Raw genomic sequence first — 24,022 nt, forward strand, 5'->3', positions numbered from 1 at the left:
GGAGTAACGCGCCACACCCAAGCGAGATATTTCCGGCGCGCTCTAAAAATGGCCGTCTGATGATGGGGTCGGCGTAGAATAAGCGAGGGGTACCTTGTGTTTTGGTATTCGGATGTTTATTAAGCCACATGCACACAGGAAAGTGAATCCCACGCTCATGTTTGTGGCTTCGTTCAACGCCAACATTTTTACACATACTGTAAAAACCGTCCGGGGCCACCCTGAACGCCCACACCGAGCCACAGAGCTGCCCTCATTACAGATGGGAAATATGTAAATCAGCAAACAAAGAGTGCAGAAATATCATACATGAGATCTCTGTTCTGCAGAAACAATTGAGCCAGAAGGAATCTGCTTCTCAGATGTTTCTACTTAAAAGATACATCACGAGATCAACTTATAAATAAAAAAAATAATGAGTGATGGAGTGATGAGTGATGGTTTATATTGGTAAGTCAGCCAATGAAAATTTGCTGAAAATGTATTTGCCCTTAGGCCATCCAAGATGTAGATGTGTTTGTTTCTTCATCAGATTTGGAGAAATGTAGCATTACACCACTTGCTCACCAATGGATCCTCAGCAGTGAATGGGTGCCGTCAGAATGAGAGTCCAAACACACAGCTTTTGTCTTCTCAAGACATTAACTGATGGACTGGAGTGGTGTGGAGTACTTGTGGATTATTGTGATGTTTTTATCAGCTGTTTGGACTTTCATTCTGACGGCACCCATTCACTGCAGAGCAGCCATTGGTGAGCAAGTGATAGAATGCTACATTTCTCCAAATCTTATGAAGAAACAATCTTGAATGGCCTGAGGTTGAGAACATTTTCAGTCAAAAAATACTCAATATGAACTCAAGCATTTCTCATCAAATTCTTTCAAGACCAAATTGCTGCAAAGGAAATTTAGGTTAACATATCTGAACTCCACTATATGCAAGATCAATATCATTTTCCTCTGAGCTTTTACGGACACATAAAGTAACAGAAAGAGAGAAATGAAGTCAGAATCAGAGTTCTGATGTTTCTGTTTAAAAAAAGAAAAACCGTCAAACTCAGCAGTTCAGATGCTGTAATGACTGATAAATGAAGCTCAGGAGCCGTTGAGGTGAGATGGAAATATCTGACAGCATCAGGTGAAACCTCAAGAGCTCCAAAGCTTCCTGTTATTCAGTGCTTTTTTAAATCTTAAAGAAGTCAATGTACAAAACCTGTAGAGTCATCTTTTGGGCCGTGTAAGTGTGTGCGCAAGGAACGCTGCAGCTGTTTCGCAATCACAAACTTTCTCTGCCGCTTCCTCTGAGCATCACTTCTGAAAGTACACATATGAGTGACACGCAGCCAACGTTAAACCGCACAGCGTGCCATTGAGCATCCATCTGTCACCTACGAGCACACTACAGTCTTAAAAAGGTCACAAAAAGGGTTTTACAACCCAAAGCCTTTGAAGAATCATTGCAGAGGATCACTAGAATTATCGCTCATAGGTTTAATAATGAAACTAGTCCTCTAACAGTATTAAAGTTCAGTTTGTGCATCGTCCTGCAGGGTTTAAATGACTCCTTGAATCATGCATGTGTCTTGTTGAGAAGCTATCCGACCAAGTCGACTCAGAAACAGCTAAAAAAGGATTCTTTGCTGAATCTACATTGAAAAAAAAAGCACATTATTTACTTAACTAGAAATAATTTTCACTCAGAAATTGCTAGTAAATGTTACAAATAATTTAAAAAACAGCAAGCACACTGTATTTTTTTATTTTTTTTAAAGTTGTAAATAGTCTATTAGAGAATGTTTTACAGGAAAATACAATTTTAATCTCTCTATTGTAAAATTTCACTTTTAATTCAATGTGTTACTGCTTCTTTGTAAGTAGGCTAATTGTGAAATTTCAATTTTGGTAACACTTTATTTTAAGGTGTCCTTGTTACACGTTACATGTACTTACTATTATAATAACAATAAATTATGCATAATTACATGCAAGTAACCCTAAGCCAAACCCTAATCCTAAACCTAACCATATAGTAAGTACATGTAGTTAATTAATATTACTCAGTACTTAAATGTATAATTACACTGTAACAAGGACACCTTAAAATATAGTGTAACCACAATTTCTGAGTTAAAGTAGTGTCTACACCCATTTTTTTTCCAGTGTAACACTGAATTAAATATATATTCTGAGGTAGAAAGACTGAAATAGCATTTTTGTAAAACATGCTCCAATAATCTTTATTTACATCACTTTTTTTTACACTATAAGGTGCTGCAAGGAACCACCGCAGAAACTTTATCTTAACTTTAAGCTTTATTTTAACTTTGTTTTTTACCATCAAACTAAGCATTTAAATATCATCTTACTAAGACACATTATTGGAGATATTTATATAGACTGATATTTACATGCATTTTATGTAAGTATCTGCTATACTGTTATAAAGATCTCATTGACTTAAATAACAAGCATCAGAATTTCATATTTTTGGCCATATAAATATCAGCATCTGCACCAAATTGAGTATTTTGCTCAGTTTGGGCCTCTGAATAAAACTGATCTCTATTTAAAGAAATTACAATTATTTCGTATGTCAGACTTGACAGGGTTCAAAATATTGTTAAAAATGAATGAATGTGATTTTTACTTCCATGAACCAGACTGTTGGACTCTACAGATGCTTTATCCGGTCTTGTGCTGTGACAGAGCATGATGGGAAATGTAGTTTTGTTGCTCAACCAATTCACTTATAGTAGTCATAAGTTGCATTATTTGGCAAACTTGATTGCTCAAACACAAATTATGAGGAACTGAATTGTACCATCAACACTGACAATAAAAACGTATTTATGACCAATAACAATCTGATATGACCGAATCATCCTCACATAACAGGTACCTGATATTTCCCTCTTTCAATCTCTTTTCCTCTCTCTCTGACTGCACGGGTTTCAAAACTGTCATTCTAAGAGTCTGACACATGTGCTTTCACGAATATCTGAAATACCTCACAATGAAGGATAAAACAGGTGGAATCCTCTCCACGCTCAACATCCGCCTGAAAGGAAAACACACGGAAGATGCTAAACCTGAATGAAAACCCGCGTAAACACTGACAGATGGAGCAGGTTAAGAGGAAAGACATGTGTGAGCTTTTGTTTTGGGCGGCAGAGTAAAACTATGGCAACGGAGGAGAGAAACTCCACGCAGCTGTTCATGCATGTGCATGTGAGGGATTTCATCATCACGTGTCTGCAGGCTTGACATACAGCAGATGTGTGTAGAGTCATTCCCAGGATGCTTTTCAACGGGCCCCTTTGGCGTCACTGTTGCAGATTTACATGACAGCTCTTTATTAGTCTCACATCTGACTAACATCATCAATCTAGTACCTGACAGCCTAACTGTCATGTAACAGATATTAATATGAAAATGCCACATTAGCAGTGGTTGTGCATTACCTTGATACACCATTTGTGTCAGTCATTTTCAAGAAATTAAACACATGAAAATGAATGACAGATTAGGTTTGCCATAAATATCAGGCAATTCTGCAAATAATGATTATATAAAATTCTAAGTTAAATGCAAAATTAAGCCCCGTTCACACCAAGAACGATAACTATAAAGATAACGATATTAGCGTCCACACCAGCGAACGATATCGTCTGTTTATTCGAAGTGCACGCGCGTCTGCCGCTTTAAATTCTTGAGCTCATTACAGCAGGATGGATTCTGATTGGCTGTCAGTTTTTTATCGTTCATCGGCTGGAGAAAAATCATTTTGAAAGTGATTCCAACGATATCGTTTCTCTGTGCCTTTATCGTTATAGTTGTGGTGTGGACTCTGCTATTCTTTAATATTGAGAACGATTTTTAGAACTATATCTTTATCGTTATCTTTATAGTTATCGTCCTTGGTGTGAACGGGCCTTTAAAGGTTAACACATTCTTGTAAATGTTATAACCATGAGCATACATTAATTAATCATACATTAATCTAGCGATCCAAATACATCCATAATATATTCATTCAAAACTTAAAACTGTTATTAAATCATATTATATAGCAGGAATCATTTGCATATTTTAAAAGAAATTTTAAAACAGAAACTACGCTTTTATTAACTTAATAAATTAATTAATATTTATTGCTATAAAAACATTCTTGTAAATGACATTAAGCCTCTAAAGATAACAACGATGCTAGTGACCATACGTTAATTAATCAAATTAATCTAGTGATCCTAAAATGTCCATAATATATTCATTCAAAACCTTTTCAAAAAATATATAGCAGTAATAACTTTTAAGCTTATTCTTTTGAAATATTATAACAAATTAAGTTTATAATAATTAATTTAATTAATATTGTTTATTTACTATTACTATTATTATGTACAATTAAGAACAATAATAATAGATATTATTTATAGAGCAATATAAAATCTACATGTTCCCCATAAATTAAGCTTGTATTAAACCTTGTAGCATTGATGCAGCTGCTAAATACATTCAATATAATCTGTGTGAAACAATAAACCAGTGTAGTTTAGTCGCAGGTTCATCTGAAGTGATGTGAAAAATAAAAAATTTAATAATTGTGCTGCATGATCCATTAGCATCCATAGAGAAAACACATAAAAACAATAGAAAATATGCAGATTATTTCACTTGCTACGAAGTTCCGGAAACCAAACTCTCAAATATGTAATGTGATTAGTTATATATATTCAGTGATTAGTTCTTCCTCAGATGCATTCATATCTTGTGATTATCAGATCAGAGCTTCTTAGTTCAAGAAAGCTTGCCGTTTTGCATGCATGCATCAAACATCATTGAATATTGTGTGCATATGCATCAGTGAACAGTTTGAGACCAGCCCTTTGTAAACAGATAATGATAAGAGCAATGTTAAAGGAAATACTCGAGGCACTATTCGCTAAAGACGTGCATCTGGAAACTATTATAAAAGTAGGAAATGCACCTATTATGAAGTCATTGTAGTGATGCAACAGTCTTTCTGCAGTGCCACTGACCCGAACCAAATCACAGCAACACTCACTCGTTTGTGCATTGGGACAGAATTCTCCATTTAATCTGTATGTAAAGATCTGTTGTTGATGTGAGTGTGCGTATGTGTGTTGTATGGGCTTCCTTTCAGAGCGGTATATGAGCATAACCCTTCTCACCACACAAACCGCTACAACAACCTCCTTCCTCCTGTTTACGCCCGTCCTCTCATAAACACTCCCACCCAGGAACAAAAACAACTAACTAAGCTAACTGTAAAGTTATGATATTATAAAGCAGAGGTGCTCGACTGGGGGGTCGCGACCCGACAACGTGGCCTGTTGTTAGGGAGGCAAAAACGAAAAAGAAAAAAAACAATATATGTACATAGTTTAGGTCAGCACCTTTGAAATGGGTGGAGAAACACGTGCCGTTTCTTATACTGTTGGTGTCATACTAAACTCAGATCAGTGAGAACTGAAAGATTGAGGTGGTTCCTCTAACAGGAGCATTTCATTCATTCGGTTTCCCTCATTTTATCTCACTTCCATATCAGCCTGATAGTACTAAACAGTGACAAAACAGTAATTAAACTGAGAATGCGCTCACCCTCAGGACATCCAAACTGTAGATGAGTTTGTTTCTTCATCGGATTTGGAGAAATGAAGCATTGCATCACTTGCTCAGCAGTGGATCCTCTGCAGTGAATGGGTGCCGTCAGAATGAGAGTCCAAACAGCTGATAATCCACAAGTCATCCACATCAGTTAACATCTTGAGAAGACAAAAGCTGAAACAAATCCATCATTAAGATGTTTAAACTGCCACTTCTGACTAAAATACGAGTCTATAATCCATAATAATGCTTCCTCCAGTGATAAAGTCCATCTCCTGTTGTCTCTCACATCAAAATCCACCCACATATTTGTTGAGAGCTCTTTTGGATTGTTGTGGCTTGCTTGATCTGTGCAGATTTCTCTCCTGATTCAGACCAGACCACTTTTTCACAATGTTATCAATAAATCTGATGAAGAAACAAACTCATCTACATCTTGGGTGGCCTGAGGATGAGGACATATTCAGCAAATTGTCATTTTTGGGTGAATGATTCCTTTAACAAAGCCAATGGTTCGATTTCCTGTTGACTTCAATGATCTCCCAAATATAAAAGCACTTTTGTAATACCTTCACGCTCATGTTCATTCTAATGTGGAGATGATTTGTTGCAGGGTTAGTTCATTTGAAAATGCATTTCAGGAGTGAAGTCATGACCTCTGAGGGCCCTCAGGAGGAACAGAGACACATTGAGGCTCATTTCAAAATGAAAGGTGACAGAGGCATTCAGTGATTCATATATTTTGTCAGCGATCACCATGGATCAGTGCAAAAGGAAAGTTCACTCAAAAATGAAAGTGTTGTCATTATTTACTCAACCTTATGTCGTTCCAACTCATATTAGTATTTCAGATTACCCTTTTATGGTGGTTTTTATTGTTTTTTTGGAGCTTGACAGCATCTGGTCATTATAAGCTATAAAAAGAGCTGCGTAACGAGTGTTCAGAAAATGTCAGCTTTCATGATGCATGGAAAAAATAATAGCATACAGATCTGAAACAATATCAGGGTGAGAAAATATTTTTTTGTTTTTGTGAAAACTATTCCTTTAAGGATGTGATTTCAGTGTAACATTAAACACTAATAAGGCCGTGCATGAACGCATGTGGTGTTAATGCAGATTTTGGAGAGAGACGAGCAACGCATGAGTGAAAATGAAAACAGAGAATATGAACGTGTGTTTTACGGGACTTTTTCCCCCGATTTGAACGTTTCCGTATCTTTTGAAAACAGATGAACGGCTCAGGCTGGGACAGGAAATGGTTAAGGTATGAAACTCCAGCAAAACCCCCCTTTCGTTCCTCTGATGCTATTCTCAGAGTCTAATGACAATGCAAACGAACGACTGATTAGTTCACATTACCAGTATTACTACAACGAGAGTAAACCTGGCAAACGTTCAGCCTGCCATCTGATTCTTCACACACAAACCTTGCTTATTTGATTCAAAATGTATTTGAGTTATGCAAGAAGTTACGCTCTTCGTTTAATCTACACCACCGGTCAAAAGTTTGGAATAATTAAAATTGTAAAATGTAATTTATTGCTGTGATTAAGACTGAATTTTCAGCATCATTACTCCAATCTTCAGTGTCACATGATCCTTCGGAAATCATTCTAATTTGCTGATTTGCTGCTCGAGAAACATTTCTGATTATTAGGAATGCTGAAAACAGCTTTTGCTGCTTAAAATTGTGTGAAACCATGATTTATGAGCATTTAATTTGAAATAGAAATCTTTTGTAATATTATAAATGTCTTTACTGTCACTTTTGATCAATTTAATGCATCCTTGCTTAACAAATGTATTAAGCAGCATAAAATGTTTTGATAATAATATATTAACATAATATATATAAATCTTTCTTAAACATAAAAAACTTGTAATTGTTCCAAACTTTTGACCAGTAGAGCAATAAGTGAGATTTTAAAGATGCTTCAATGGTGATTTTCTTTCTTGCGGGTCACAGGTAGAGCAGGTCTCTCAAGACAGCTGCTCTGTAACTGGAGGGGACACATCGCTCAGTTTAGGGATCAGACACTCTTATCCGTTGATTGCACAAAGACGGGCAAAATCGCACCCTAAGCTGGAAGAAGTTGTCCAGACTTGCACCCTCACTCACTTAAACAACAACAACAAAAGAGATGCTTAATGCAGACAAGTGCCTGGTGCTTGTGACACACTCTGGCCCTGGGCCGGGGTCACGCTTTAGCAGCCCTTGACAGCTCCACTGATTAGCACACAAGCCTGGAGGTGATGAAGAGACAACTAGAGAGACAGGAGGAGATGAACAGTCAAGGTGAAGGAGGACAGAGGTTATGCCACAACCTCCTCCAGGCCATATGTCCTTCTCAGACTGACCAATAGCCCGCTTGACCTTTCACCTCAGGTTCACACTGTCTCTTTCGCCACAAAATCATTCCATCAGAATGATGAGGAATCAACATTCTAGAGTGGATACATTCCTTTTCCTGAAGGTGTGATGTTGCCAGGCAACCGCCGTTACAATGACAAACACAGACTGGATGTGAGATGATGTCAGAAGACTACATCACTACTGAGCGGTGAGGAGAGGGAGCGGCCAATCGGAGCAGCAGTTACGTCAGACACGCCCCCTCACATTGATTAAAACCAGTTTCGTAATAATAATAATGTATATAATCATAATTATGCAATGTATACATATAAAAATATGACATTATATCAAGTACAAATATATATATATATATATATATATATATATATAAAGAGTGGAACGATGGATAGAATGATAGATGAATGGATGGATGGATGGAACGATAGATAGATAGATGGATGGATGATGGAACGATAGATAGAATGATAGATGGATGGATGGATGGAACGATAGATAGAATGATGGATGGATGGATGGATGGAACGATAGATAGAATGATAGATTAATGGATGGATGGATGGATGGAACGATATATAGAATGATGGATGGATGGATGGATGGAACGATAGATAGGATGGAACGATAGACAGAATGATGGATGGATGGAACGATAGATAGGATGGAACGATGGATAGAATGATACATGGATGGATGGATGGATGGAACGATAGATAGAATGATGGATGGATGGATAGAACGACAGACAGATGGACAATAAAGTGTTACCGAATTTGACGAACTATCCTTTTATGTAATTTAAATCACGAGTCGCTTGCATTCTGAGAAGCAATGGCACGAAAGCAGCTTCTCCGACACTAATGTTGTGACTGCATTGGGAAACACGTTTTTTTTCTGACTGCATGAGCAGTGACTTCATCAAAATCTTCGTAACATTTTCACTAGTTTCTGGGTAGTCATCGAGTTAAATCATGAGCCGCTTGCATTCTGAGAAGCGATGGCCCGAAAACAGCTTCCCCGAGACTAATGTTGTGACCGCATTCAGAAACACGTTTTTTTCTGACCGCATAAACAGTGATTTAATCGAATCGGCTCGGTGCTTAAACTTCAGCAGTAGTTAAGACGTTAATGCAGCTCGTGTTGGATTATTCAGCACAGGGCGTGTCCTCTGAACCACAACCTGCACCAGCTTCCTGTTGGTGTGAACCCAAAGCAACGCTTTCTATCGTTACCTGCACTAATCATGAAAGTGAAAAACTACATCAAGAGCAGCGATCGCAAACCACACGACCACAGCAGCTCAGCGCCTGACCAATGAAACACACAGCTTTGCTGGAAGCGCTCGCATCGGCGCGTGTCGAGAGCCGATATCGCGTGCTCACACCTAATCGTGCATCTTCAGATCTCCGTTGAATTCAGCGACTTGCGGCCATCGTTGCAGCCAAGCCCAAACGTCGTAATTAGTCAGTGGGGGTTACACCCTAAAACAGGTTCACAAATTTACTCATGACTGTTGAACTGTTTAACAGCTGACCTGACAAGCGCTTCTACTGAAGGATCTGGATGGATGATAAGCACTAGTACAGGCCTGTAGCTGTGAATCACACAATCATCAATATATGAGGGTCATTTGGCCTGACAACTCTGTGTGAACTCCCAAAGCTAGTGGATTTGACCGCATTCAGGGCCGATTGTTCCACTTTCCCATGAGTCCTGAATCTTAACTGATTACGATTAATGGGAAAAGATGAGATGAGTCACAGGACCTAAAAGTTAGACGTGGTATAGTCCATGTCATCTGCGAAATCTTCACTAACTTGTTGAAAATGTAGTTGCACTCATGTCTTATTGAAGCATCAACTTCGTCCTAAAACTAAAAACAGACCCAAGTGAGTCATTCAGTAAGAGAGCAATAAAATTATAACACTGTACAAAAAGGTCTCATTTGTTAAGATATTATCTTACATTGACTAACAGTGAACAATATATTAAAGGGGTCATATGATGCGATTTTAATTTTTCCTTTCTCTTTGGAGTGTTACAAGCTCTTGATGGAACTATAAATAGAATGATGGATGGATGGAACGATAGATAGATAGATAGATAGATAAATGAAACGAGTGTGAACTCTATTAAGTCTCACGAGTCACAGTGGATCAGTTGTAATATTTCCTCAGTGAAGGAAATTCGAACCCACCCGATCAACACAAGTCCCTTAATCACTGCAGGTCAAGCAGTTCAAACCCCAGAGCAGCTGCGCGAGATTGAATCGAGATCATTCTCTGTACGATCTGCGTTCAGGCTAATCCTACACATTTAATGCACTGTGACAGAGTCAAGTCCCAAACTATGCACCTACCTGTACTGTTTCAAGGTGCGCTTGAAATGCAATACATCTTAATTACCTGCTTGTGAGCCTTTCAGGTGTCTTTCAAATGCCGTCACGTCTCTCTCCTTCGGTTATGCTTAACGGCTATTATAGTCAGACTTTGTGAGAAAAGACAGTTCAGAAAATACCACCAGGCAATTATAGCATTACCCAAAAGCTCATGAAACATGTCAGAAATGTATGTTTGGACAGGCTTTGAAGTCAGCCCATGTTTTCTTTTCTTGTGGTTCAAAATAGCTGACTGCACCTAAATCAATCTATTCCCAAACTGGAAATCTTCATAATCAAAAAAACAAACAACCACCCACCTGCCTTCAGGTGTTGTATGTTTTATTTCTTTTTTTGACAGTTGCACACAGTAACCGCCCAACTGCCCTCCTATGTGCTTCCCTACTTTGCAAGATGATTCATAGTTTCTATCTATAAAAACAATTGCTCAGAACAGCCTTATGTTTAACATCCTCTCACTATGTTCACTTGCATTGAGTACCTTAAAAGGGAAAGCCGACAAGCTTAAAACATTGTAATTGGTGCAGAGGTTTGCTTTGCATTATGTACACACCTTTCAGATGGTTTTGGCGAATTAAAAAAAGAAAAATGCATTCCAATCTACACCAAACACCAGGTTAAGGCCACTATTAACCCTAAACGAAGCAACTCTTCAAATGCAATGACTCATTCATTCTGGTGAATTGGTTCAACTGTGCCAAAAAAAGGACTCAGAGGGATTAAATTACATAATCAGAAAAAATACTGCATTGAGCAAAACACAAAGCTCCAACCTAGCTAGTAAAGATTGTAGATACTTTCTGTAGTAAGATACTAAAATATCACTACAGAATCACTATAAACTCAGAATTTAGAGCAGTTTGATGTTTTCTCACCACATAAACAGTGATTTAATCGAAATACACTTAGCGAAAGCTAGAATATTTTTCCATGGAAGTCAATGGCTGCCAGCGACCTGAAAGCAGCTTCGGCAACTGTTTGGTTACCAACATTCTTCAAAATGTCTTCTTTTGTGTTCAACAGAAGAAAGAAACTCACAGGTTTGTAACAACTTGAGGGTGAGTAAACGATGCCAGAATTTTTGGTTACACTTTATTTTGATAGTCCACTTTAGACATAATACTAACTATAAGTAACCTTGCAACTACATGTCTACCAACTCTCAGAATAGACTGTTAGGTTAGGTTTAGGGTTTGTAGAATAAGATGACAGTCAGTATGTTGTGGACCCATCAAAATAAAGTGTTAGAAGATATTAAAGGGGTCATATGATGCTGCTAAAAAGAACATTATTTTGTGTATTTGGTGTAATGAAATGTGTTTATGCGGTTTAAAGTAAAAAAAACACATTATTTTCCACATACTGTACATTATTGTTTCTCCTCTATGCCCCGCCTTCTGAAACGCGTCGATTTTTACAAAACTAATCGGTCTGAAAAGCCGTCACACGCTTGAGGTATTCGGCCAATCACAACGCACTGGATAGCTGGCCAATCAGAGCACACCTCGCTTTTCAGACCGATGCGCTTTGTAAAAATCGACGCGTTTCAGAAAGGCGGGGCATAGAGGAGAAACAATAATGTACAGTATGTACTGTATTTTTACTCATTTTACTTCAATCGTGTAACATTTCCAAGAAAAGCCACATATTAAATGTAAAAAATATACCTGTATTTGAATTTATCCTCTGAAAATTAACTGGATTATAAAAATAAATAAATAAGTGTGTCAGAGCAAGGTATTACTTTATAATAAAATGTTAAAAATAAATTTAAAATAAATAAATTTAAAATAAATTTAAAACAAATAAACATAAAAATTTAAATTAATTTTTAACTATTTTAAAATAGATGCATTTACAAGAAATTTTAAATAAATGTAAAATAATTTCTAAATAAGTTTAAATAAATAAACAAACATTCTTCTTCGAAATAATGTGCAACAATGATTCATACCGAATTAGAGCATGAACATGCATGAAGAATGAAAAGAGTTTCAATGCCGATATTCATATAGAGACTTTTGATTGCAGAATTTGTTATCGTGAACAAATCTGAGCACAGTTTGAGAACTCATGCGAGGCTCCTTTGATCAGGAGAAACATCTGAAAAGCCTCCAACTAACTAGCTTAACCAGCAAGAACCATTCAGTCCGGGTTCTCTAACCAGCACGCATATTTCAGGTCATTTCCAGTGCGCTGCATCCTGTATAACAAATGAAACATCCTTAAAATGACACACACTACACACAGTCAGACTGCTCTTCCCGGCTGGGATGTATATACAGTATGTAGATCCTGATGGAGTGTGTAGATGTCTGTGCTGAAGGATGTAGTGCGAGTGTTTGAATGAAGAGACTGTCCGGGGTTGTTCTGTTTAAGTGTGTGATGTTTACTCAGCTGCTAGAGTTTGCTGCTGGAATGTCCAAATGCACTTGCTTCTGTATCTGAGGTACGACTGACCATCTGAAATATCACACGGTTGCAATTAAACAATAAGAAGTTTTCAAGGCATGAACAACATTTTACTGATTTTTAAAGTCAACATGAAACTGTTTGCCAATTTTACTTCATTTCACCCATTTTAGTTTAATAGTGTAACATTTTCAAGACAAACCAGATACTGAATGAAAAAAATCTATCTGAATTTATCCATTGAGAATTCAATGTTATTCATTGAATTCATTTTTAAATTAATTGAGAAATTAATAAATTAAAAAAACACTGGCAGAGCAAGTTCATGATAAAACATAAAAAATAAAGGTAAAATAAATCAATAAAAAATTAAATAAATACATTTATAATAAATACATTTTAAATGAACTGAAAATGTAAAAAATTTGTATTATAAAAAATATTACTTTATGATTTTTTTTTAAATAAATAAATTAATGAATAAATAAATAAATGTCAAATAAATTCATAATAAATCATTTTTAAATTAATTGAGAAATTAATAAATTAAAAAAACACTGGCAGAGCAAGTTCATGATAAAACATAAAAAATAAAGGTAAAATAAATCAATAAAAAATTAAATAAATACATTTATAATAAATACATTTTAAATGAACTGAAAATGTAAAAAATTAAAAAAGAGTCACAGAGCAACTTAGTACTTCATGATAAAACACAAAAATACATTTAAAATAAATTCATAATAAATAAATACAATTAATTGAAAATGAATACATTAAAAATAATTAATACATTAAAAAAATTATACACTTAAAATACATTTAAAATTATGGAAAAAAGAGTGAAAGTTATTACTTCAGGATTAAACGTTAAAAATGAATTTAAAATGAATACATTTAAAATAAATTAAAAAACAAACAAATGTTGTTCTTCTTTGGAATAACATATGAATCATACGGAATAAAAGCAGGAACATGCATTAAGAAAGTAAAAAGGTACAATAATGATATCATGTTGAATTTAATAGCAGTTATTATAATGCAATGAAAGTTTTTATATTGGACACTCTTCTATCTGGAATCTGCATATTAGGTTTAAATATCATAAAATATGGTTAAAATCACTGTTTCGGACTCTGAAAGCATTATTAGCCCAAATATTTAATAAAGAAACATAAAAGAATTGAATTCTGTGGCCACAGATTCAATGCCAGCCTGCGAATCAGCTGTGATTTTAATGAAAGAAAGTCTGTTATACACTAAATTTCACATTTGGTTGCCTTTCAACTGTGAACCATTAGCGCTCACATAAAAAAATAACATCTGCCAGAAAGTATCAGCGAGCGATGAAAAGAACAAAACAGAGTTACGAGGACTGAAAGCGATGTCTCTCTGCGTTACTGCTGACACAACCCATGGCCACAACGCTAAACGTCACGCAACTACAGCGTTTGCTTCCGTTAATCACACAGAAAGCACCTTTCACGTCTCATTTCGACAATGAAAACACTTGAGGAGGCTGCGCGGCTCGAACACAGCCGTGATTAGGTGCTAACAGCTAATAAATGAGAACCACACTCGCTGCTCCAGTCCCAATTAGATCCTTATGGACTCAACACGACGAGCCGAGGCCTTCAGCCAGCGCTCTGTCATAACAGAGTTCACAATCACTCCTGGAAAGGTGTCAGTGCAATGCAATGTGGGTAATGTGACGCTCTGCTTGGAACAAATGCCTTATAGTTCCGTGTGCCATTGCTTTCGTTTTAATAGAAAGCAGAAACTAATAAACGTTGTGATACGCTGCAGGTGTTGATGCTTCTGTGCATGCATTATTATTCTGTGCATATCTGAGGTCTGTAAGTAATGTAACTTACTAACACATAAGCTCTGATCAGGATTACTATCATTAATTAAAACTAAAATTAAGATCATAAAAAAACATTACTTGAAATAAAATTTGGCTAGCTTGGGCTAGAGCCGTTCAGAGCTGTTGAGCTCCGTAAAGCCGCATTTGACAGGGTATGCCAGCCACAATCTCATCCATATTGCTATAAAATATAGCATTCTGTGTAGAATTCAAATAGCTCCAATACATTTTGTGGTCTGCGCCGACTCGCGCATGTGATCCGCTCCGTGCTATCGTGTCTCTGGACCGGAGCAGAGTGTGTGTGCGGTGCGGTGGTTAGCGTGACACAGCGCCAAACCAGACTTCTTTTTTTCCTCAATGGAAAGCATATTTACACTGTTTGAATATACCTATATAGTGCACTACGTGCCATTCACTGTATAGAAAATACTAATTCTGTGGACAAGTGACCGATTTCAGCCGCAGCTTCAGCGTCTATTTATAGTGTAGGGGGCGGGGCTTCGGATTCTAGAGAGCATTTGATTGGACAGAAAGTTTGATGAGAAGCTGAAGTACGATGTGACGTCAAAACAAGCATTGAGCCGTTTTGGCGGAAGTGACGAACTGCAAGCTTTGAATGCTTATATCTTCTAAATGCGAATTTTGTCACTGTTTTGGAGCACACTGCCTTATAGATAACCTTAAGACTAACATATTGATACTAACACCATAAAAACTTTAATTTTGATTTCATGGGGACTTTAAGCAACATTTCTCTTTTACTAAAATAAACTAAAAATTAAACTAACATAAAAACTATAGAGGCATTAAAAAACTAATAAAAATGACAAATGCACACAGCAAAATTAAAACTTTAACTAAAATTAAAACTGAAATTCTAAAAATAAAACTAATATCTACGAAAAACAAAAACTAATAAAAATGACAAAAACACCCAACAAAATTGCTAAAACATTAAATAAATTAAAATGAAAACTAAAAATCTATATATTGACAAAATATTGACAAAAAACAAAAACTCATAAGCTACAAAAAAACACAACAAACTATAAACAATTTAACTAAATTTAAAATAAAAAAATACCCAAAATATTTACAAAAACAAAAACGAATAAAAATAACAAAATTATTAAAAATGTAACTAAAATTAAAATGAAAATATAAAACCTAAAATTATACAAAATATTGCCAAACAAAACATTTTTTTAATTGACAAAACACACAACACAATTATTAAAACTTTAAAATTAAATTGAAAATTTAAATTAGAAAAATTAAAAATATTGACAAAAAAATGAATAAATCTAATAAAAATGTCAAAAATACTAACATTTAAAAAAATAAAATGAAAAATAAAAATAAAAAGTACTAATTCAAAAAATACTGACAAAAATATTAGCATCTCAATGTTGCTTCTGTAACACTGGCTCTGATCAAACATGTTCTTCATGAAAGATATATGCAGTGCTAAACAGAGGTATCTCACAAGACAGCATCATTTTCCTGTCTACTTTTGTGTTGACTATGACATCTTAACATACTACTAGGTTGCTCTTCCTCATGTTTTGTGAGGAGACACGCGCTTCCTATAAAGAAATGTTATGTAATTAGTAACACGCTATCAAGGTGGAATTATGTAATCTGATGCTATAAGAGTCTTATGTAACACTGAGAAAATCCAAACAGTCGTGTTTAATAGGCCCGTCATCAGATACTATGTTTCTGTTTGTGACGTTTCATCTCAATATGTGGATGTGAACGGTGCGGTTCTCAGGTGCACGGAGTGGAAAAAGGCAAGTTCTTGTTCCAGAACTTTCCACAAATATTTCAGGCGTACTGAAATTAGAGCTGGAGTCCATCCAGGCCTTTGAATTCCAGTCGAGCCCGTCACACGTGCCAGACCGACTCTGTTTTTCATTTTTCACCCTTCTTGTGTTTTCCTTACAGAGGCCGCGCTTCTCAATGCAATCATTCTTTGATTCCTGGCGAATCTGTCGGCGTGTGTGCAGGAAACGGGGCCAAAGCGGCTTCCTCAGGAGGAAACACGGAAATAAGAAAGGGGTGTGTGTTTAAAAATAACTCGGGTATAAAAGGTCCAGGCAGGATCCCACTCACTCTCAGACTCGCGGGATGTTTCTCCGGCAGTGCACACTAGAAAAGATCCTTCAGGCACGCAGCCCTATGAAGAGTCACGCTACTACGAGCGAACAAACGGCAGCGCGTCACAGCTGGGTTATTACAATAACTAAAACGATTTTAAAAATTTACATTTTCATTACATGAAATAAAATAGAATTTATTTTATTTAGAACTTATTTTATTTCAGATAGTTTTATTTCACCACTAAAATTATTTGATTTCACCACTCTAAAACTAAAAATTAATAAAAACTATATAGAAATAAAAAAACGAATACAAATAAAATTAAAGTGAAAACAGAAAATTTTAAAATAAAATCTAAATCATTTAGTTTCACTTGAAGTACTAAACTAAATTTAATAAATAAGTTAAACTATACTGACATATTTTTAAAAAAATAATAAAAAATACAAAAACACAATAAAATTAGTACAACTTTAACTAAAATTACAGTGAACACAGAAAATATAAAAATGAAATCTAAACCGTTTAACTTGACATACTAAACTAACTTTAATAAATAAAAATTTGTAATAAAATTACAAAAACAAAAAGTCATCTTTAACTAAAATTAAAGTGAAAACAGAAAATATAAAAATATTAGTTTAACCTGAAGTAATAAGATAACTAAAACTAATAAATAAATACTATAAAAATGACAAACATTTTCACTAGAATTATGGTTAAAAAAAAAAAAAAGGAAAACATGAAAATAAATTATTAGCAAAAACAAAAATATAATACTAGATTAACACGGCAATGCACACATTTGAATAAAAGACTCACGTACCGCAAAAAAACGGATCAAAATATATAAACTATTTACACTACTATGATGGTGTAACGGTACAATGATGGTGTCTGATTAAACTACTATGCTAAAAAGAAGTCCAGAACATGGTGTATGTTCCACAAAACATGGTACTTACATGGTACATGTCTAAATAAATGCAGTAATACCATGCAAGACAGCTTTCTAGATGCCTATTTTAAGCCTTAGGCCTAAAATGAAGAAAAGGAAAACAAAACACTTCTGGTTCAGACTGTCTACAGTTTAGACACATCATTTAGGCCGTAAATCATAATTACAAAGCCAAGAATGTAAAATGGGTGTAATGCACAAACTTCACAAACAAATCAAGTGAAACGTGGCATGAGACTGACACAAGATTGACATGAGAATGATCCGTACTGTAAGCAACGATAAAAGAAACCGCTGTTTGTAAAATTCCTGCTTGGGTGTTGTAGTGTAACGTTTATGTCGCATACATATCTAACGTGACCAGTGTTGGGAAGGTTACTTTGGAAATGTAATAGGTTACAGATTACAAGTTACCCTACTTAAAATGTAATAAGTAGTGTAACTTTTCAATTACTTTATTAAAGTAATGTAACTGATTACATTTGATTACTTTTTGATTACTTTTCTAAATTTTTTTTTATGATTATTTGCAAATCGTTTGCTCTTCTTCCACGAAGAAAGGGGCGGGTGAGCAGAGCTCATTAGCATTTAAAGGATCATGCCCCAAAATGATTCGCTGTGAACAGAGCAAGGTAAAAAGGGTGTTGTTTTACACGACCACTGAGGCCATTTCAAGAATACCCTAAAGAATCATACCAACGTGGAAAATGGGCATCCGATGTCCCCTTTGAAGCACAGACACCACAAAATCAGACTTACTTTAAAATCATTCTGAGGTTAAATACATATTTAAAATTATAACAAGAAATATTTGATCAGCTATGCTATGATACTGTTTTTGGAATCAAATCTTTACATAGCTATGACAGTAAACACTGGAATCTAACAATGCCTTGGAAAAAAAACAGTTAATCTTTAAAAAATTAAGCATAGCTACATAAACCCATATAGGAAATAAAAGAGTTATTGAATAAGCTTGTTCTAAACTCCTGAGGCATTGGAGTTTCATATTTTAGAGCAGTCACTGCAATTTATGAAAGAAATCAATTAAATCTGTTTTTGGGAGTGTGTGTGAAAAAAAGCAGATGTATCCCCCTTTGTAATCCTTAACATTTTCATAAGTAACTGTAATTTAATTACATATTTTTTCTCAGTAACTGTAACTGATTACAATTACTTTTATTTTGTAATTAAATTACGTAATTCCGTTACATGTAACTAGTTACTCCCCAACACTGATCGTGAATGCACAGAAAGTCACGCCAGGTGAACACAGCATCTGCTATAACACAACGTTCACTACGACAGATCACAAATCCAGCACATTTTCCCACATTTTCCGGACTGTGCGGCTTATGTAAAAACATGGTCATGTTTTGCAACTTTCACATGCGTTACCCAATCATTTCAATATTGTGCAAAAAAAGTCATTTTGAAAGATTAAGAAATAATTCTCAGAATGAACGGCTCATTCTTAGGGGGATGCCTGATTTGGCACAACTTAAAACTCAGCATTAAACTCGGATTCGTATGAATCATTTGAACAGAATGAGAAGACTTCCCTTTCAATACTAATATAAGTAGAATGGCGTATGGTGACTAACTCAATGCTTCAAAATAAAAACACAATCACTATATATTAAATTAAAAAAAACGCAATTCCAAAACATAAGTAACGTATCTAATTGTTTAAGAGCCCATAAGTCAAATAAGGTTGTTTTCTGCCAAGAGACATAAACATACAGACATGCACTAACATGCATGCTGGGATGGAAATAGCAATTCATAGAACACGATGGCATGAACATGCTTGCATACTGACACATCATTTAGCAATGATGCATGTAATGCGGGCTGGGAGCGTGCTGGATCTCTGCCATGACAGTCTGAACACATGTCAAACTCCTGCGCGCACATGACGTCTGTAATTGCTTTCATTGAGTGCAATGGAAAAAATGAGCTGAATGAATATGTAACGTTCGGCTGCCTAAACACGGCGACTGTTACCACAAACATGCGCCGTTATGTATCGTCTACATGCAGGGGATGACATAAGATGACATAAGAGAACCAGCGCTGGGTTTTGAATCAACAAGGGCCGTTCACATCCACAGAGCCCATTATAGGCAATTTGAGGTGACATTATGCAAATTTGCAATGATTGCCAGTGATGCCCGCTCAATGTAAAGCCCAAAACATGCTTTAAACAAACTGAGTGCAAATGCTTCTAGCCACGCAAGCGCAATTTTGTGTGTTAATGTTCTGAAATACATCAGAATGCAATTTAACATGACACTGTCTATCAATTTTCGGTTTCAGGCCAAAAACTAGCATATACTGTATATACAGTGGGTACGGAAAGTATTCAGACCCCCTTAAATTTTTCACTCTTTGTTATATTGCAGCCATTTGCTAAAATCATTTAAGTTAATTTTTTTTCCTCATTAATGTACACACAGCACCCCATATTGACAGAAAAACACAGAATTGTTGACATCTTTGCAGATTTATTAAAAAAGAAAAACTGAAAAATGCTCAGTATTTAGTAGAAGCACCCATTTGATCTAATACAGCCAGGTCTGAATACTTTCCGTACCCACTGTATATATATATATACACTGTATATGCAATTATAATTTTAAAACTTTGGAATAACTAACATATTTTCATCTTTTTTAAAGATGTATTTTTTACTGTATTTTTTCCATCAATGCTGCATTTATTTATAACAAAAACACAGTAAAAACAGTAACATTGTTAAATATTAAAAAATATTATTAGGCTACAATTTAAAGGAAATTTAAAAGCTAAAATTTAAAATTAAAAACTTTTTCTATTTTAATATATTTTAAAATGTAATTTATTCCTTTATTTATTCAAAGGTTTGGGTAAAAGTAAGATTTAGAAAAAAATACTTTTATTCAGCAAGCATATATTAACTTGATCAAAAGTGACAGAGAAGACATTTAAAATGTTACAAAATAATTCTGTTTCAAATAAATGCTGCTCTTTTGAGCTTTCTATTAATCAAAGAATCCTGAAAAATAAAATGTATCACCGTTTCCACAAAAATATGAACTGTTTTCAACATTGATAATAATCAGAAATGTTTTCTTGAGCAGCAAACCATGTGACTGAAGACTGGAGTAATGATGCTGAAAAATTAATCTTTGATCACAGCAATAAATTACATTTCAACATATATTCACATAGAAAACAGTTATTTTAAATTGTAATAATATCTCACTATTTTTACTGTATTTTTGATCAAATAAATGCAGCCCTGGTGAGACTTCTTTCAAAAGCAATAAATAATCGTATTTAATTCAAACCGGCAGTGGATGTATACTGAATGCATTGCATCATAAAGCGTATCTGATTTTAGCGTGGAGGAAGCAGTGAACATACACACAAACTTAATGTGTCACACAGAATGAATTCATGCGGTTGTGAGTGAAGAGTCACCTGAACTCATGCGGGAGGAAGTGCTATCAGTTTATCCCGTTAATCAAAGGACACACTTCCTGCAGAGCTCTGTGGAACTTGGAATGACGACATATTTCTTTAGCTGCAACCGTGCTCTTCCCAACACCTGTGAGAAATCACAAACCAGATCTCTTTAATATCTCAATTCTGAAAGCAATGAAATAAGACAGAGAGCACATAGAGAAGTTTCTAGCATCTGAGAAAAAGATCTCACATTTCTCAAGAGACCTCAATAATGTCTCAAAGCATGCATGCTCAGAAAAGCGTGCAATCAAAAATCAGAGATCTCAGTATGAGCTTTCTCAATTACATTTTCAAAATCTTATGTGGCTTTCAATGGAAACTAATGGCATATATATGAATGATCATTTACAAATGGCACTTGCATAATTCTTAATTAATCATTTTATTAGCATCAAATCCAACTAGAAGCACTCTAGTTTGCATAATAGATTAGGTACGAGCCACCTTTCATTTCCATTGAAGATTCATGACAAAAGATATGAGAAACATCCCAAACTCATTCTTACTCAACACAAAAAGCATGTAGAAACTGAGGGAAAAGATGCGAATCTGAGCGCTTCATCAGAATCATGATTGTTATGAGTTATTAAACGCTGGAGATAAAACTCTGGGGTCAAGATGTCAATGCAATAAGTTTCTATTTCACACAATTAAACATCAGAAAGATTTCATTAGTTACAAAAAGGTTTTACGTTTTGGGAAATTTACTATGAAAATACCATGGTACTCTTTTAAGTGCTGGTATTTATCAGGATATATATATACTTACTACAACATACCACTTACAACAAAATATCCAATGCCATGTTTACAATATAACACTTTTTCAACACAATACCATGGTAAAACTGTGGTTTTTAATATGATTACCTCAGTAACACCATGCATTTTGGTTATTTATCATAAAAATACTATGGTATATGGATACAGAAATCACACTATGTTTTAAAACATGTTTAAAAACTCAAAAAGTACCACTGTATATTACCATGTCTTTGATAATGGTTTTGGACACATGATGTAACATGTGAATATAGTAGCCTATGTCTTGTATATTACCATAGTATATACCAAATAATGTTATGGTTGTAGACAAATACCATAGTACCACATATCACAGTACGTAAATATTTAGTCATCCAGTACCGTGGTAAATATCAATGTACTATGGTAGCACATGGGAACCAAAGTGCAAAGTTCATGAACCAATTGTGTATTTTTCAGACGTAAACTAATTAACCTGTCCAGTTTTTCTTTTCCTGTCAGCTTCTTTAATGACGTGCTGTAGCGCAAACAGTCTGACGCGTCGCGTCGCGTCCTCGGGACATCATTAACGACACTAATGGCTGCTAACGCAAAGCCAATAATTCCCACCAACCATCAGCATTCCAGCCATTTAATCCCCTCCATTTACACCTGAATGAGGTGAAAAGTAAGGCGAAGATCTGAGAGGAAAGAGTCAGCAGCTCAGGTGAGACTGGCGCCTGCTGTCCGCGTTTAGACAAACCCGCTGCGCGCGCAATCATCATGAGAAAGCGCCTTTGAGCGCACAACGCCTCGCTTTCACATTAATCACGCTTTACGTGCGTTCCTCAAAGAAAGCCCTTACTACAGTAAACACGGTAAAACTCCACTTGTCATGCTGAGTCAGTCACAATACCTGAGATGAAACCTGAGGGGGGGAAAAAAATCTAAATTAATGAATTAATTTATTCTTTTCGAATTTTTCAATCAAAAATTTCAAGGGGAAAATGTTTACAAAATATTGACCATACATTTCTCTCTCTCTCACTCACACACACACACACACACACGTATGTATATGTTTTTGTATGCGTGCTATTCTACCTGAACAAATGTGCATTTTCATAAACGGCTCAAAATGTCAAATATTTACAGACACACAGCCATGTGTTTTATGCTTTTCTTGTCATGTGACAAGAATAGTTGTTTGCATGTTCGCCTATCCAGGCATTGATTGACTGACAGATGTTTTTGAAGTGATAATCTGTAGATAGCTACTCCACCTTTGGCTTTAAAGCCCCACAAAATGATCAAACAAGCATTACCTGAGGTCAAGGCGGACTAATCTTTGCTCAGTGTGTTTTGGTGGTTTTTAGTAGAAGTATGAAGTCAAGTTCACAGCAGAGGAGCCACAGGTGGAGAGCATCACATTAACCGTCACCATCATCCACTAACCACAAACAAACACAATACTGGCTGTCTTCGGTTTTTAAAACTAGATTTGGTTTCAAACCACGCACACTTCACTTTTCATCAAAAGTTTTGCTTGAAACTGCTTTCTTTGCGATAGATGTGTAATCTAGTGCACCTCATTTCGGGAGCAAGTGCAACAATACAGAAGAAAATTACAACGCAGCACGCATCTTGGAAATGGCTTTACATTGCCTTTTGCCTTCGATTTCAACGTTTGCAAACCAGAAGGTGAAACTTTGGGAGGATGTAAGTATTTGACATTTTTTTGCACTTGTAAAATGGTGTAACTAAGGTGAATTTGGGTAATGCGGGACACCAAACCTCAAAAGTGGTTAAAACGGCGTAAACACTGCGGGGAAAAAAAATCTAACTAAGCGAATATATTTGTTTTCCACTTGTTTGCACTAGATAAAATAAACACTGAAGATACACATCGGAAAGCCAGCACAAACATCATAAATGCCCATTTTTTTGTTGTATCTTGTTTCATATATATTCATATTCATAAATATATCTGTATCTTGTTATATATATATATATATATATATATACACAC

The 24,022-nt window shown here is 35.4% G+C and overlaps 1 protein-coding gene across 1 annotated transcript in view; it reads left to right on the top strand.

Moving 5' to 3' along the window:
* Positions 1 to 23,592: 23,592 nt before the first annotated feature.
* LOC107750946 (Krueppel-like factor 2) overlaps positions 23,593 to 24,022 on the top strand; it is a 2,043-nt gene continuing 1,613 nt past the window's right edge. The window contains exon 1 of the mRNA XM_016566528.1: positions 23,593 to 23,712. Coding sequence (XP_016422014.1) covers positions 23,644 to 23,712 — 69 coding nt within the window. The 5' untranslated portion in view covers positions 23,593 to 23,643. The remainder of the gene's footprint in view (positions 23,713 to 24,022) is intronic.

The sequence above is a fragment of the Sinocyclocheilus rhinocerous genome, unplaced genomic scaffold (assembly GCF_001515625.1).
Source record: "Sinocyclocheilus rhinocerous isolate Xijiao unplaced genomic scaffold, SAMN03320098_v1.1 scaffold1534, whole genome shotgun sequence".
Classification (NCBI taxonomy): domain Eukaryota; kingdom Metazoa; phylum Chordata; class Actinopteri; order Cypriniformes; family Cyprinidae; genus Sinocyclocheilus; species Sinocyclocheilus rhinocerous.